Source organism: Mangifera indica, chromosome 1, assembly GCF_011075055.1.
Source record: "Mangifera indica cultivar Alphonso chromosome 1, CATAS_Mindica_2.1, whole genome shotgun sequence".
Lineage (NCBI taxonomy): Eukaryota > Viridiplantae > Streptophyta > Magnoliopsida > Sapindales > Anacardiaceae > Mangifera > Mangifera indica.
The window spans coordinates 16,823,670-16,840,677 of record NC_058137.1 but is presented as its reverse complement, the minus strand read 5'-3'; the positions used below and the strand labels follow the sequence as shown (position 1 = coordinate 16,840,677).

General features: G+C 31.3%; 1 protein-coding gene across 1 annotated transcript; it reads left to right on the top strand.

The window, feature by feature from the left end:
• The first annotated feature begins 4,838 nt into the window (after window positions 1–4,838).
• Window positions 4,839–7,907, top strand: LOC123213156 (linamarin synthase 2-like). Its single transcript, XM_044632535.1, has 2 exons — window positions 4,839–5,437; window positions 6,794–7,907. Exons 1-2 carry the CDS (start codon window positions 4,924–4,926, stop codon window positions 7,732–7,734), a joined length of 1,455 nt encoding a protein of 484 aa, XP_044488470.1. The 5' UTR covers window positions 4,839–4,923; the 3' UTR covers window positions 7,735–7,907.
• Window positions 7,908–17,008: the final 9,101 nt, after the last annotated feature.

Genomic DNA, 17,008 nt, shown 5'->3' with positions numbered 1-17,008 from the left:
TACTTCATCTATTGTTTAAGAAGCTATTACTACATTATTATTCACCATGAATATAATTCATTCTCCATGACTATAACTAAACATTCAGTAAGGAATCAGTAGATAAAAATAGATTAGATCAAGAAACAAAGGCAAAACAAGGCCAAAGGACAATTTCCCACCCAAGGTTTAATGAAAGGACAATTCCCAACCGTTAACTTTTAAAAAACCAAATACCCACCCATTTACTGTTATGAATAGAGGTAAAATTATTATTTAACTAAAATTATTAAAAAAATAAAATATTATCATGTTTTCCCCCCACTCAAAGTTTAAAAAATTGTCATTTCCCCCCTAGGGTTTCATTCCTTTTTCGACGACATTCTCTGGCAGACCTTCCATCTATCGACGCTCCCTCAAGCCTCCACAACGAAGACTCGATCATGAAAGGCCACGAAGATGACCATTGGAAGCGACGTCATCGAAGATTCGTCGTGCAATGGATCGTCTGGAGGTAATGTCTGACGCCAACAATCTCTAATTAAGATTTAGGATTTTAGACTAAGAGGAAGAGAAAAGTTGAAAGGGAGAGAAAACACGATCGAAAACGGCAAACTTCATTGTCTCTAGTGATAGTTTCAAAACCCTAGGGGAAAAAAGTGATTTTTTAAACCTTTATAGAAGGAAATCAGATTTATAAACTTAGGGGGAAATAAATTATTTTTTATTTTTAATTAAATAACAATTTTACCTCTATTTATAATAGTAAATAAGTGGGTATTTGAGTTTTTGAAAGTTAATAAGTGAGAAGTTGTCCTTTCATTAAACCTTGGGTTGGACATTGTCCTTTAGCCCGCAAAACATCTACAGTGATCATGTTAGTATACTATCTTGTGATATACTTTGATCAACTCAATAACAACAACATGCTCATAAACCTTTAAAGCTTTTTGGCTGAATTACATAAAAATTGTTTATTTCTTCTTTATACATCCTGACTTTCTATATTCTTGTAACAAATCTCACTTATTCAATGTATTGCTCGTAGGTGTCAATTGATACACTAACAATATTCTTAATCTACTCTCATATTAATGACAACATCGTGAACTTATGCATTTTAATCATTAAAGTGAATCACATAAAAACTCATATGTCTCATTTATTTTCTCACATATCTGTACTTCTTCTTTAATCACTGTAAATATTGTCTACCTTGTACTAAGTTTTAAATTACGTAAATTAATTGATAATAAAAAATCACATAAATAATTTAAATTTCTATTTAACAACGCAACATTTTTTCACCAGGTTGAATCTCAAGGTATAAAATCATCCATCCAACAATATAAATCAATTTTCTAATAGAAAAAGACAACTATTTTTCATATAATATTCAAATAATTGATTAAATGGAAATAAACCTTTTTTAAATATTATTTTATGATGTAAGCGATGACGTTTTGTGCCGCACTGTCCATGTGACCTCCATTCTGTAAACAATAAATGAATGTCGACTTTTAATTGGCTTCCAGTCACCTCAAAGGAAGAGTGTTTACAAAACGTGGCAGATCATTATTCGCTAGAATAAAGGTATTTGATACGTTATAAATTATTTATATGAAAGAAGTCTCTGGTTCACTCAATAAATAATTTAACTTTTCTCAGTATTTACTATTTCATTTTACATTTTACTTTTTGCCCTTACATTTTTCAATTCAAACTTAATCTAGCGTGATGATCAATTATAATCTTATCAAGTCTACTAAGCTAATTATAAATTGATATTTCATGACACTAAATATTTAAATGTTGGGCAGTTAAATTATACATTCATATTAATTAATTTTATAACAAATTTTTTGTCTGATTATTAAATTTTTCTATATTGGACAAATCACATTCATAATTTTGAATGAGAAATCCCATTAAAGTCATGCAGACCAAATCCATTTTTTTATATCGAAATCATTGTTGCGTATCCCTAGAGACATTGAAACGCTTGCTGTATTACAGTTAAACGATTATATACTGACATGGAACTAAAGGCACAAGACGGCAGGAATATCTAATACGACGCCCATTAAATTATTATTATTATTATTATTATTATTATTATTCTAATCATTAATTTAATGATTAGTATCGATCTGGTAATAAATGACAACTTAGTTTCAACAGATGGTTTGCTCAAATTATTCTTGTTCGGCACCTTGATGCAAAAGAATGTCATAATCATATCATACCTGTAAATTATTCATAATATTTATCCTTTTCACATGCATTTTTCAGGAAAATATTATTTTATATGTCTGTGATGAAGTTATGAATGGACGTTTCAGTACAACTACTAACTTTATTAATGGCTTTAATATGAGAATTTATCAAAAAATAATAATAATAATAAAGTTAAGTACAATATGCCCAGTGACTCCTTAGGTTTCCGCCAGAATCCTGCTATTAGCTGCCGCTATGAACAAAGTGTTTTATGCAAACTCCAACACTGACAGTGAATTATCAAAAATGTCCAAACTAAACAATTTTTTTTTTATCGATGGGAGTGAACCTTTATATGCATGGACGGTGAGCCCTTTTCGAATTTTAAGTCGACTTTGTCGACAAAACGTGCGCCATTGGCCGCCACAACACAACTAGCCGGCACTTTTACTTATCAAAGATACTTTTTTCTAAATTAATATATTTCCATCTATTTTCATAACGTTTACTAATTATTAATTAATAGTTACTTTTATTTTTTTTAACGTTATTACATTCATGAGACCAGTTAAATGACCAGAAGCCAAATTTTAATGAAAAAAAAATGAATTAATTTTTTTAGTATATATTAGTTAACTTTTGCATGATTTATAAAAATAATAATAATCCAAATTTATAACTCATTTATAAATTTATCACCCAATGGGAAATTTGGATTGAGAAAATACGTAAATGGCAAAGAAAATGTGCAAAGGGGGTTCACATATTTTTATCTAAACACTTGTGTTTGCGCGTTTATCCCTGCTTATGTGAAAATACGAAAACTAGGAAATTTCACCAATTTGTCAAAATTCTTTATTATTTTCAAGATTTATGCTCTTTTAAATTTCTAAAAATCATTAAGCAATGTAAAATAATTAAATACTCCTAAATCGTAAAACAATGTGTACGTTAACAGTTGATAAACACAATAACATTACAAAATCAATTTAAGAATAACTGATGAATTTCAAATTAATTAGATGATTCCAATACTCGGATGAAATGATCTTTTCTTGCTTGATTGTGTGTTTTAGGTTTGAGATATTTCAAATCAGAGTTACAGATTGATGGAGTTGAGATTTGGTTTAGGGTCTTATTAGAAGTTTAAGGAACAAAATTATATTTAATATAGTTGATCAAATTGGTATAAGGTTAATCTCCTTATAAGTTGGTAGTTTAAATTAATTTGGCCAAAAGACTTATTCCCAATCAAGGTTTAGTTCATTGTCAAACTCCTAATTATTAAGTTTTAAAAAGTTAAATATCCAACTGTTAGCTATTAATGTTAATAAAATCAATTAGTTTTAAGGGTATAATTATCATTTAACCTATAATATTAAAAAAAATTAATAATTAATGTCATCCTTCGGGTGTAAAAATTGTCATTTTTCCTTCAAGCCCCAATTTTTTTTTTTTAAATTTTACAAAGCTGACTTTTGTAGCCATCCAATTTTTAGGGTTTTATACTTTTCAGCTTGGATTTTTTAGCTGCCCCCAAAATTTTAAAACTTTGCCTTTCACTCATGACACTTGCAGCTCTCTTGCCGATCACTTTCGGACACCCTTCTTCCGTCGTCTTTGGCTCCCTTCTTAGCTTGAGATCAAGCCTCATCAATTGAGTCTCTCTCTTTATTGATGCCTGAAGACAAAGATAAGGAAAGAGAGAGCTAATGAAGGTTTAGGGTGGGAAGCTGAAGTCGGCCAATGATGGTTATGGTCGTCAGAGAATAGGGAAAAAGAAACCCTAGGGGGGAAAAGTTAAGTTTTTAAAGCTTAAATTAAAAAAAAATTGTTAGTTTTTAAAATTTAGGTAGAGAAATGAAATAAATTTTTATTTTTTTAATATTGTAAATTAAATAATAATTATACTTTTATAATTAATGAATTTTATTAATTTTAATAACGAACGAATGAGTATTTAGATTTTTAAAATTTAATAGGTAAAAATTTAATAATTGACTAAACCTTAAATGGGAATAAGTCTTTTGACTAATTAATTTCCCTAAAATAAAAAAAAAATTGAGATTTTATGTCTTAACTGTTTAATAGTTCTTATAAATTGTTTATCTTTACTAATCCAAAATAAGTTAAAGATAGTGACATTTAGTAATAACTCAATATATTGCAACAAATGTTGGATTAGAGAAGAAAACCGATTACATGAGTGTTCAAAAATTAAATATATACAATTTTTTACTAATACCAATAATATGGTTAACTCCTGACAACTCAATCACGTGGGAGAAACAAACACCTATTATAAATATAATACATAAATATAAAAAGATAAATAGGTTAAAGAAAAATTGAGAAAAAAGGAAAAGAAGAGAGCAAAAGTAATGGAAGAAAATATAATTTCTGAATGAAGAGAAAATATATATTCCAAATGAAGTGAGGGGGGCTATTTATAGAAATCATGGCCCCCCCTCCAGACAATCATATGACCGTTTTCAAAGCAAATTTTCCAAGGTCATTAATGTATTCACATTATATTTTGGCCAAAATCAAATTCATGCGTTGGAATCCACCATGTATAACAACACCCATATAATTGGAAATTATTGAAAAAAATAATAATTTATTATTTCCCCTGCAAAGCCACTTCTGTATAAATACCTTACACTCTGCTAGATAAATCTTCACAGCTCTTCCTCCTTTAATCAAGTTCATCTATTCATTGAAAAGATGGGTTCAATCGATCAAACAACAATAAAACCACATGCAGTTGTTATTCCATATCCAGCTCAAGGCCATGTCACTCCAATGATGCAATTAGCCAAACTTTTGCATTATAGAGGCTTTCATATTACCTTCGTCAACACTGAATTCAATCACAAACGTTTAATCCGATCAAGCGGACCTAATGCTCTCAAAGGCCTACCTGATTTCCAGTTCAAAACCATACCTGACGGATTACCGCCGTCTGATCGTGATGCAACTCAGGATATTCCGGCATTATGCGCTTCGATAAGGAAAAGTTGTTTGGGTCCATTTGTGGAGCTAATCTCTAAGCTAAACTCATCAGGAGAAGTGCCCCCAGTTACCAGCATAGTTTCAGATGGAGTTATGACATTTGGTGTTAAAGCTGGGGAGATACTTGGGTTACCTGTGATTTCATTATGGACTGCCTCAGTTTGTGGCTTGTTGGGATATTTGCAGTATGCTGAACTCGTCAAAAAAGGCATAGTTCCATTCAAAGGTATGTTATGGTTTATTTCTCTCTCTGAAACTAATTGGCCAAAAGAATATTTCCAAACAATGGTACGCCGAAATGATAAATTTTCGTTTTGCAAGTTTCCAAGAGTTATATTTTCATTGGTAATTTATTTCTCTTAGTAAATTAAACAAGGATATTTTTTTTTAGGTTTTAAATTAATCCGCAACTGTACTCTGAAAAAAAAAAAATTTTATGCCTTTACTAAAAGGGCATCGATTGCAGGTCACACCATCACTACGTTTCATCACATCCCATATAAAATATATAAAATTGGCCAGTGTCCTTTCAATTGGTAGAAGTAGTAAAATTTTAAATTAGTAGGTTAGGTGAGATTTATTGTCTTATTTTAATATTAAAAAATAAAAGAATTCAACTTTGACTGTTCAGTACCCTGAAGTTTTTGCCATCTGCATTTGTTTTATTTATTATTTTTCTAAGTCTCCACAATCAATAAAATAGGTTCCCCGTTTTACAATACAGGCTGATTGACTTTGTCCCATCCGACCTTTGATAAAATAATAAATTTTATCTTTTAAATTTAAAACAGTTAAAATTTTTCTTATTTATCAAAATTAATAATAAAGATATAATTAAATATTATTACCTTTAAAATCTAAAATATTATAAGAATAACTTTATTGAATTAAATTGTGAATAGTATTATAATAGTATAAATATCATTTTTAAAAATTAATTAAAAGCTAATGAATATTTTTCTCATATTTTATTTTAAAATTTATTAAAACCACCTAATATATTTTGAAAATATAACTATAAATTCAATAGTATGTAATATGATATGTACAATTCTAATTTGTTATGAGAAATTGGTTTTTCTTTCAACTTCAAAAGTGGAAATCTGTTATTTCATCAAACATTGGGTGGAAAATAGTTATTTGGCCTTTCTATATGCAAGAAAACTTAAAAAAAAAAAAAAAAAATTCTTGGTCATGTAAGCATGTGATAAAAATATATATAAAAAAGAACTTTGACAAATTTTATATTTTTGTTGTTCTTTAACCCTTGCCCCCCATAGGCTGCTGGGATACTAAAATCTTTACGCTATTATTAAATATATAGTCTTTTGTTTTTCTATTAGTTTGAGATCTATTAACTCATAAACAATGTAATTAGAGTGGTTTTACACACATAAATTAAATATACAACATGATAAGGCACAACCCTTTTATTATTACATTATTCACTTGTATTAACTTAGTATTATGAAATTAACATAATTACAAATTCATTTGCTCATTTTGTATTACATCAGTTTGTCATGGAAGAGTATTTAATATTAATGGCGTTTCTATTTTTTAATTTGTGTGTGTTCTTCAGATGAAAATTTCCTTTCGGATGGCACTCTTGACGCACCTGTCGACTGGATCCCTGGCGTAAACCACCTGCGATTAAAGGATCTTCCAAGCTTCATGAGAGTCACTGATGTTAACGACATTATGTTTGATTACTTGGACAAAGAATCACACGACTGCTTGAAATCTTCCGCAATCATATTCAACTCATTTGATGAATTTGAGCATGAAGCGTTAGACTATATTGCTTCAAAATTCCCAAGAAATAACATGTATACAATTGGTCCACTTCCCTTGCTTTGCAGGCATTTGCCGGAAAGCGACCATTTCAAGTCATTTAGAACAAGCTTGTGGAAGGAAGACTCAGAATGTCTAAAATGGCTCGACAAACAACAACCCAATTCAATTGTGTATGTGAATTATGGTAGCATAACTGTAATGTCAGACGAGCAGTTGAAAGAATTCGCCTGGGGTCTCGCCAATAGCAAACATCCATTTTTATGGATTCTTAGGCCCGATGTCGTGGAGGGAAATGACGCGATTTTGCCTCAAGAATATTTCGAGGAGATAAAGGATAGAGGGTTGATAGTCAGTTGGTGTCCGCAAGACCAAGTGCTTTGTCACCCTTCAATTGGGCTATTTCTAACACACTGCGGGTGGAATTCTACGATAGAATCCGTATGTGGTGGTGTTCCTGTAATTTGTTGGCCGTTCTTCGCGGAGCAGCAGACGAATCGTCGATATGCATGCACAACTTGGGGCATGGGCATGGAAGTGAATGAAGATGTAAAGCGTGATGACATCGAGGCTCTTGTTAAAGAGGTGATGGAAGGAAATGAAGGAAAAAAGAAGAGACAGAAGGCTCAAGAATGGAAAGACATAGCTGTGGAAACTACAGATATTGGAGGCAAATCTTACAGCAATTTTAATAGGTTGCTTAAGGATGCTTTCAACCATTATAACTAGTTCGATCTGTTCTAAACTTTGTTCTTCATATGTACTGGTTTGTGTACTACTTCCATTTACTATCCTGTGCGTTTGAACTTGCGTGAAATTCCATATGCTATATTAATAATTTATATTTATGTTGTTCCAATTTCATGCTTCATAAATAATAGAGAAGTTATATATTATCATCACTGTCTATTTCTCAATTTGGTGGTGGCATTGTGCCTTGTCTTCTTCCAACTGTAAAGACTACATTGTTTACTTAAAATATTTATAAAGAGTTTTTCTTTATAAATATGTTTTTTCACTTTAGATACATTAATCTTAAATAGTAACAAATATCGATAAAAATAGCAATAAGTTATAAAGGATAAAATTGAGTCTTTTGATACTTAGTAATCGAGAAGAGTTTTTATTTTGCGGGTTTTTCTCTTCTAAGAAATCAATTAGAATAAATCATTTTAGATTGGATTAAACCAAATATTTATTTGTGTTTTTTTTAATTAAACTAACTTTATATTTCGTGGGTTTGGATGCTATATTACGAAACTTTTGCTAGTGATTTCTATTTTGATATTTGAGTTTTTATATTAAAACAATAAGAGCATTTGTAAAAATGACATCAAGGATAGATAATTTTTCTAATTCATCCAGATTCGGCAATTTAGAAAAAAGAACGCAGAAAATTGATCCCACAGACAATAAATAATATTTTCAACCGTCAAAGTTATTCCTTGTCTTATCAATATATTATTCACAATTTAGCCAGCATGTGTAACGTATGTTGATTTGAATGATCTTGTTTTTATAATATACCCAATTAAAGTATGGCCAAAGGACCTATTCCCACCAGAAGTTCATTACATTCCTAAATTGATACCTCTTAACTATTAAAAACTCAAACATTCACCTATAAACAGTTAAAATTAACATACCAAATTAATACCATCTATTTCCCCCTTAGATTTAGGAAACTAACAATTTTTTCTAGATTAAACTTTGAAATGTTACATTTCCCCCTTAAGGTTTCTTTCTTTTTCTCCCTCATTTTTCTAATGTCGTCACCAACTGGTGTCTCTCTTTCTCTCCCTTTTTGTTCCCATTTCCGATGCCTTTTCCTCATCTTCGTTGACAAAGACGAGGAGCCAAAAATGGGAACAAAAGGGGAGGGAGAGAGACGCTAGTCGGTGATAGCATCGAAAAAGGAAGGGAGAAAAAGGAAAAAAACTCTAAGGGAGAAACATAACATTTCAAAATTTAATCCTAAGAGAAATTGTTAGTTTCTAAACCTAAGAAGGAACGGTTAATGTTTTATTATTTTTAATATATTGTTGGTTAAATTTATGATTTTACCTTTGAAACTCAACAAATCTAATTAATTTTAATTGTTTATAGGTGAATATTTAGGTTTTCAATAATTAAACAATACCAATTTGAGAATACATGAACTTTGGGTGGGCATAAGTCCTTTAGCCTTAAACTATCAAAAGAAAGGTTTCAATAATATATAGTGGGCCCACTATATTTTTTCCACCCAAATTTTGATGAGTTGAAATCCACATACTCTTGAGGCTTTTATTAATAATTTAGATTTATGTTGTTGCAAGGTCATGCTTCATAAATAAAAGAGAATAGTATATCTTTTTCATGTATACTTGTCAATATTCTTGGTCTTTTGTTAATACGCGAATTTCACTTTCACTTAATCCTGCTATTTCATTTATTTGGATAATTGAATATAATCTTTTCTTATCAGAGGATTTACTGTTAGAGGATTCTATCATTAACATTTCGATTTTTGTTAGAATTTATTCTTCTAATTCTAGTTCTTTAATATTTTTGCTTAATTGACAATATTTGAAAGTATGACCTTGTTTTTCACATCTTTAGCACGTGTATTGTTTATAACATTTTGGAGCTGGCTTTTGTTACTTTTTTTTTTTTTTATGAGTGAATTTCTTTTTTTTTCGTAAATTTTCTTTCAAGTATGATTTTGTTTTACTACATTGGCTATTACAATCTCTAGATCTTTTATTTCTTTTGTATTTTTTAAGATATGGGTTTTTATGCTGAGAATCAAATTGTTCACAAAATGTTCCTAATTCTTTTTTTAATGGAAAATTATAAAAAATGACCAAAATACCCTCCTACTAAGCAAAAATGCCCAAAGTCACTATTTTCAAGCAAAAATGCCCAAATTCACTATTCTTAAGCAAAAATGTCCATGACTTTTTCTAAAATACCAAAATTACCCTTCCCCTCATTTATATAAACCCTTCTCACTCACTAAGAGGGGTTAAATAAAATTTTATTAAAATTAGGGGGGTATTTTGATATTAAACATTGTAAGGGCATTTTGATATTTCTTTATTTCATAACTTTTTCTAAAATGCCAAAATTACCCTTCCTCTCATCTATATAAATCTTCCTCACTCATTTTTATTACACACACTTCTCATATCACTCAAACACTCACTGTCACTCTCATTTTTATTCAAGATCAATTAGTAGGGTTTCATTCGGACGGAAGAAGTTCATATTTCTAAATTCGACTCGAAAAAAGACTATTCATCAAAAAAAAATATTTATACCAATCTTAGCCTAAAAACTTAATTTTATTTGTTAAGTCTAGTTTATATGTCATAATATAGGGGTTAAATGCAATGTTAAACAAATATGGGGGGCTAAATGAATTTTAGATAAATATGGGGTTTTTTTTTGATAATATACAATATATAAAGGATTTATATAACATGTTAAGAATAGATAGGTATTGCTTTGATACAAGACAACAAAAAAAGGTGTTAAATAAAGAAAGAGATAATTGAGGGGTTAAATGAAATGTTATTAAAATTGGAGGGCATTTTGATATTAAACATTGTAGGAGCATTATAAATAAAATTTTAGGTTTTTTCGAATTTCACCGTTTTAGGATATATCGACTTGTATTTTCTAGATTTTTGAATAATTTTTCGATTGTTGTCATTCTAGGGTATTTCAACTTTTAGAATTCGAATTTCAGTTCCGTTTTTTCGAATTTCACCATTTTATGACATATCGACTCGTGTTTTCTAGATTTTCTAAGAATTTTTCGATTGTTACCATTCTAGGGTATTTCAACTTTTAGAATTCGAATTTCAGTTCTATTTTTTTGAAAATCACCGTTTTATGATATATCGACTCGTATTTTCTAGATTTCTAAAGAAATTTTTTATTGTTGCCATTCTAGGGTATTTCAATTTTTAGAATTCGAATTTCAATTCCGTTTTTTCGAATTTCACCGTTTTAGGATATATCGACTCGTATTTTCTAGATTTTTGATGAATTTTTTGATTGTTTCCATTCTAGGGTATTTTAACTTATAGAATTCGAATTTCAGTTCTATTTTTTCGAATTTCATCGTTTTAGGATATATCGACTCGTATTTTTTAGATTTTTGATGAATTTTTCGATTGTTGTCATTCTAGGGTATTTCAACTTTTAGAATTCGAATTTCAGTTCTATTTTTTTGAAAATCACCGTTTTATGATATATCGACTCGTATTTTCTAGATTTCTGAAGAAATTTTTGATTATTGACATTTTAAAATATTTCAAAGTATAGAATTTGAATATCTATTTCAAAGTATAGATATTATAAAAACGTTTTAAATAGAACGTTAAGAACAGATAAATGCATTTTGATATAAGATAACATACGAGGGTGTTATATAAATTGTTAAATAATTATAAAAGGTTAAATAAAATATTAGAAAAATATGAGGAGTTTTTTTTTATATTAATAATTGTATGATTGTTTTACATAGTTATTATAAATTTTTTTATTATAAATGAATAATTATTTTCAAAAACTTGTCATTGCAGGATTGATAATTAAAATGGATGGTTATGCATCGGTTCGTTATCAGGGAGAATGGATTCAAGGTGGCAACAACACAATGAAATATGTTGGAGGAGCCAAACAATTGATTAAAATCCCTTATGGATCAACATTCGAGGGATTTATTGAGCTTTTGAAGGAGTCTTACGGTATTGATTAAATGAAAAACTACCTTCAACTATCAATGAAGCTAAGAAAAATTGAGCTCGACTGTCCCATACAGATCCAAAATGATGAAGATGTCCAGGGTCTTATTGATATGTCCCAGTACTTATAGGAATGTATTCCTATTTTTGTTACATGTACCCCAATTGAAGGGCAGAAGGAAGAAGATGAAGATGACGATGAAGAAGAAAGTAGTGGGGTAAAAAAAGAATACGATTTGGAAAACTTGATTGATTTCAATAATGACCCGTTATACATTGCAAACTCATGGGCTCATGGAGAAAAAGATAGAGTTCTCGACTGGGGTGACTTTGATGGAAATAATATGCCCGATATTCCTTCGAAAGATGTAGAGTCTGAGTATATGACATCAGTTACCGAGGGTATGGATAGTTTGCAGCTTGAAGATCCTATTTTAGGTGGTGGAAATTATTCTAGGCCATTTTTTGACAATGCCCCCACTGATCCATTTAGGTGACTTCCTGATTTTTCTCCATAGCTATCAACATCATCAGGTGATTCCAGATCGATCCGAGAGGAGAATGGTGTTGACTCAAGGAGTCATTATGCTCTTATTTTGATGATAACAAACTAATATGTCCCTAAACATATTAACTAATGACTTTACTTGAGTGTGAGTTTAGATTGCAAGAATTTATCGAATGCACTTGAAGAAGTTTCAAGATAAAAATGAAAGACAAGACTCAAGTGAAGAATTCTCGAAGATTTGAAGTAAAACTCAAGTTTAGGTAGACATGTTTGTAAATTTGGAGCATTCGTTTTGATTAGAATATTTATTTGCATGGGATAGCTTACTTGAAAACTCACTTTCATATCTTTCACATTTTGGGTTAAAATGTCATTTTTCAAACTTATTGGGTTAAGCCAAGTCTGTCACTAAAGTTTATTAATTCTTTTAAAATGATGAAGTTTTGTGAACTATATTTTCATATCTTAAAGTTGGTTTTGAAAGAATTTTCAAAAATGGGTTAAATTGTCACTTTTCAAAGTTTTAGGGGTCAAATTACTATTTTTGAAAATTCAGGGGGTAAAATGTAATAAAATTCGATCGACCGAATTTGACCGACCGAATCAGCTTTCGAATTTTCCAGAAGCCATGTATTTTGGCTTCAAAAATTTGGTCGACCGAATTTTGGTTTGAATTTTTCCAACGGCTAGTGCCACATAAACTTCACGAAAGTGCCACGTCACATCCGATCGATCGAATTATGCATTTTTGGAAAACTAAAACAGCTATTTTTGTGTACAATGGTAACTTTCCTCATTTTCCCCTATATAAACCCAATCAAATTCGTTCGAAAAGAACTTTTGCCACAAAAAACTTTCATATATTTGAAAGCAAATTAGCTTTAACTTTCATATACACTGTTGAGAGAGATCATATTTCAATTTCGTACTAAAATTCGTGCTATAAAAGAGTGAGGTTCACTCTTGGAGAGATTAGAAAATTTCTTGTGAGAGAAATTGAGTATTAACATTTGTAAAGGTTAATAGCACCTTGGAAGCTATTTTGGTTATGAAGAAAAGCTTGGTTGAGGTTTTGGTCAACCAAGGATTAGTAGAATACTCCAAGGGAGAAAGCTTGGAGGAGTGGACGTAGGCCGGATTGAGCCGAACCACTATACATCGCGTGTTTGATTTTCTCTTCCTTTAAACTCATACTTTATGTTATGTTATTTTGATTGTGTTGGTTATTTGAAATATTTTTAGTTATTCTCACAAATTGGATTAAAAATAGGCAATATTAATTGATTTGAATAAATTATTCTAATTCTCTAATTAGGTAAAGATTGTTTTAAATTGTCTAATTCACCCCCCTCTTAGGCCATTCGATCCTACAAATGGTATAAAAGTTGCTGATATTTTCCATAATAAAGTTCAATTGAAAGACGTTGTGAAGCAATTCGCCTTACTTAAATGATTTCAATTCGGTGTAAAAAAGTCTGACAAGAAACGGTGGGAAATTAAGTGCAAGGCTGAAAATTGTGAGTGGTATATACATGCAACCAAGTCCACAGTTGGTGAAGTGTGGGGGATCAACTTTATAAATCCTACCCACATATGTTCAGTTGATCAAATCATGCCACATCACAAACAAACTAGGGCTCGAGCTTTAGGTCAATTAATGAGATCAAAGTTTATGATGATTGATCACATTTATCGGCCTAAGGAAATAATTGTAGACATCGCCAGCCAATATAAAATTGATATTTCATACTCACAGACTTGGCGGGCAAGAAACTGGGCTATAAATTCATTAAGGGGCTCACCGGAGGAATCATTTATGCTTTTACCAAATTATTGCTACAATCTACAGCGTACTAATCCGGGCACCGTTACTACTATTGAAACAGATGATGACCATCGATTTAAGAATTTTTTCATGGCATTAGGATGTTCCGTTCATGCATTCTGAGAATATCTCCGCCCGCTTAAAGGTCGATATCTGGGGCATTTATTCATTGCTGTGGCTCTTGATGGGAATAACCAGATATATCCCATTGGTTTTGGTGTCGGTAAAAAAAAAGATCATGACACGTGGTGTTGGTTTCTCCGGAAGATTAAAGAATGTATCCATGACCTATCTGAGTTGGCAATAATCTCAGATCGACATCATGCTATATACTCGGCAATGGCTGAAGTCTTTCCAGATGTCCACCATGGATGTTGTTGTCATCATCTTCTATGTAACATGCGGGCAAAGTATAAACGAGACTCAAAGGTATAGTGTTTAAACAAGTAATTAAAATTGTAACAGTTTATCCTTTTCATACATTTTAATTATAATCAGTTCTCATAATTTTTTCCATCTTACAGGTTGCGGGGCATATTGGAAAGCCGCAAAATCATACACAGAATCAGAATTTGGGGCGATGATGCAATCTCTTGACTCAATAAACCCTCAAGCTGGAGCTTATCTACGTGATGTCAAATTTGAGCGTTGGAGTATAGCGTACTTTTTGGGGCATCGTTACAACATCATGACCACTAACATTGCTGAGTCATTTAATGCCCTTGTTAGACATGCACGACGCCTACCCATCACAATGCTCCTGGAGTTCATTCGTGGTACCATACAGCGATGGTTTTATGAGAGAAGAAACCATGCAAATAAATATCAAATCGTTATTAATTAAATGTTTTTTCTCGTGTACTTTTTCCCCTTAGTTTTGGATATTACCAAATGTGTTGTTGATATTTTTCAAATTACAGACGAATGTCCTAACTTTGTCACCCCTTGGGCGGAGGAGAAGATTAACAGTCGTCTACCAAACTCTGCACGTTTGGAGGTTTAGTCGATTACACAGACTCGATATCAGGTTGCGGTTTTGGTGGATTCATGGGTATTGTAGACTTTGGTGAAATGTCTTGCACATGTAGAAAGTTTTAGCTTTCACGTATTCCATGCAAGCATGCCATCGTCGTTACACGACATATGAGGCTCACGAATGTCAATGTATGGGTTCATCTATTCTTTCGGACCGATATCTACCATGCAATATATCAGAAACCTGTTAATCCTCTTGGAAATCAATCTGATTGGTTGCACTCACTAGAAGGAATGGTTATTCTGCCCCTCATCCTCGATAGTTGTTGTCTGGGTCGTCCCTCTAACATAAATCGACGTCCTTCGCAGGGAGAAAATGTGACACCGAGGATTTGTAGCCGTTGCCATGAACTAGGACACGTACGAACCCAATGTAAAAGCCCAGCACCCGTGCCGACCTCCGCCCCGTAGCATTCATCTAAAAAAGGCAAAGGGACAAGATCTTAACATTCGGTGGAATCAGTTTTGTTAGTTATATGATTCATCATTGTTGTACTTCAGTTACATGTAACCGATGTATTTTTATTATTATTTCAAATGTGTAATTGTATTGATATGTGATATAATAACTTTAGTACAAATTATTTCTTCATTTTATATTTGTTAGAATGAGTTGTTTGAGTATTTCTTTATTTCATCTAACGTTTGATAGTAAAGAAATAGAAAACAATAAAAAAGAAAATCAAATAGAGTACATCACCCCCTCACTCTCACTCTCATAACATACATTTTTTATATAACTTAAATACTTACTTTCACTCTCATTTTTATTTAATATTAATTACTATGGGTTCATTCGGAAAGAAGAAATTCGTATTTTTGAATTCGAATCGAAAAAATCAATTCGTGAAAACTATGTTGAAAATAACATGTTATGAATAAATAGATATATTGAAATAACTTAGAATATCAATAATAAAAAAATTACTCAAAAATCTAAAAAACAGATCTAAATTTATAAAACTACACGTTCAAATAGCTTATGAACGAGAAAACCGAAAAATCGATCAAAAATTTCGTAATTACATCGTAAAACGTGTCTAAAAAACACATCATAATTACAAATATTAAATTTGAAAATGTCATATGAAAAAAGTCTAGTTCGGTCACAAACAAACTCAAAATCATAAAAACCGAAAATCTTAAATTTGATAAAATAATAAAACTGCATAATACACATTTAAACAGTTTTATTTTGGCCTCCAAATTCGGTGCAACCAGCAATGCTAGTTCTCATTATAGAGCTCGAAACGAGCTTCGCGTTGATATATTACAGGCCTCGTAACTCCTCCCGAATCAAAAGTTATGGTCGTTCAAAGTCTATCTCATATAAACCCTATAGTTTTAAAAAAATTAATTTCCACCCAACCCATGGTTTTCAAGGCCTGCCCACTGTTCAGTGTAAAATTTCACATGGACCCCTGTAGATCTCCCACTGTTCCCCCTCCCCTTAAAATTTTGAAAACGTTAAATTTCCCCCCCATCCCTCACCAGAGTCGCAATAGCCCACTGTCACGTGGCAAATTTCAAAAACGTCCATAGTGGAATGAGGACTCTCGCACAACTCCCTAATATTTTGAAAACACTAATTAAGCCCCCTAACCCACTGTCAACAGTGGGAGAAATCGTCCGACAGTGGGAAACACTGTTCCCACTGTCGAACTGTCGAATGTTTAGGAAGGGATTTTTCGGCCAAAATTCGTCGTTTCAGCCTCCAATTTCAATACAAATCAAATCTACATAGACTATAACACAAAACCCTTCAACCAATTCAACAAAATCAACCAAGAATCAAAACATTTTAAGCATTGTTCAAAATCGAAACCCTAAAGTTTCAAACCGCAAAATCTCACTCAAATCTCAATAATATGAACAATAACTTGATTCAAACAAGATGGG

Coding starts and splice junctions, on each gene's coding strand:
- LOC123213156 (XM_044632535.1), top strand. CDS start 4,924: ATGGGTTCAATCGATCAAACAACAATAAAACCACATGCAGTTGTTATT. Junction 5,438..6,793: donor AGGCATAGTTCCATTCAAAG/GTATGTTATGGT, acceptor TGTGTTCTTCAG/ATGAAAATTTCCTTTCGGAT.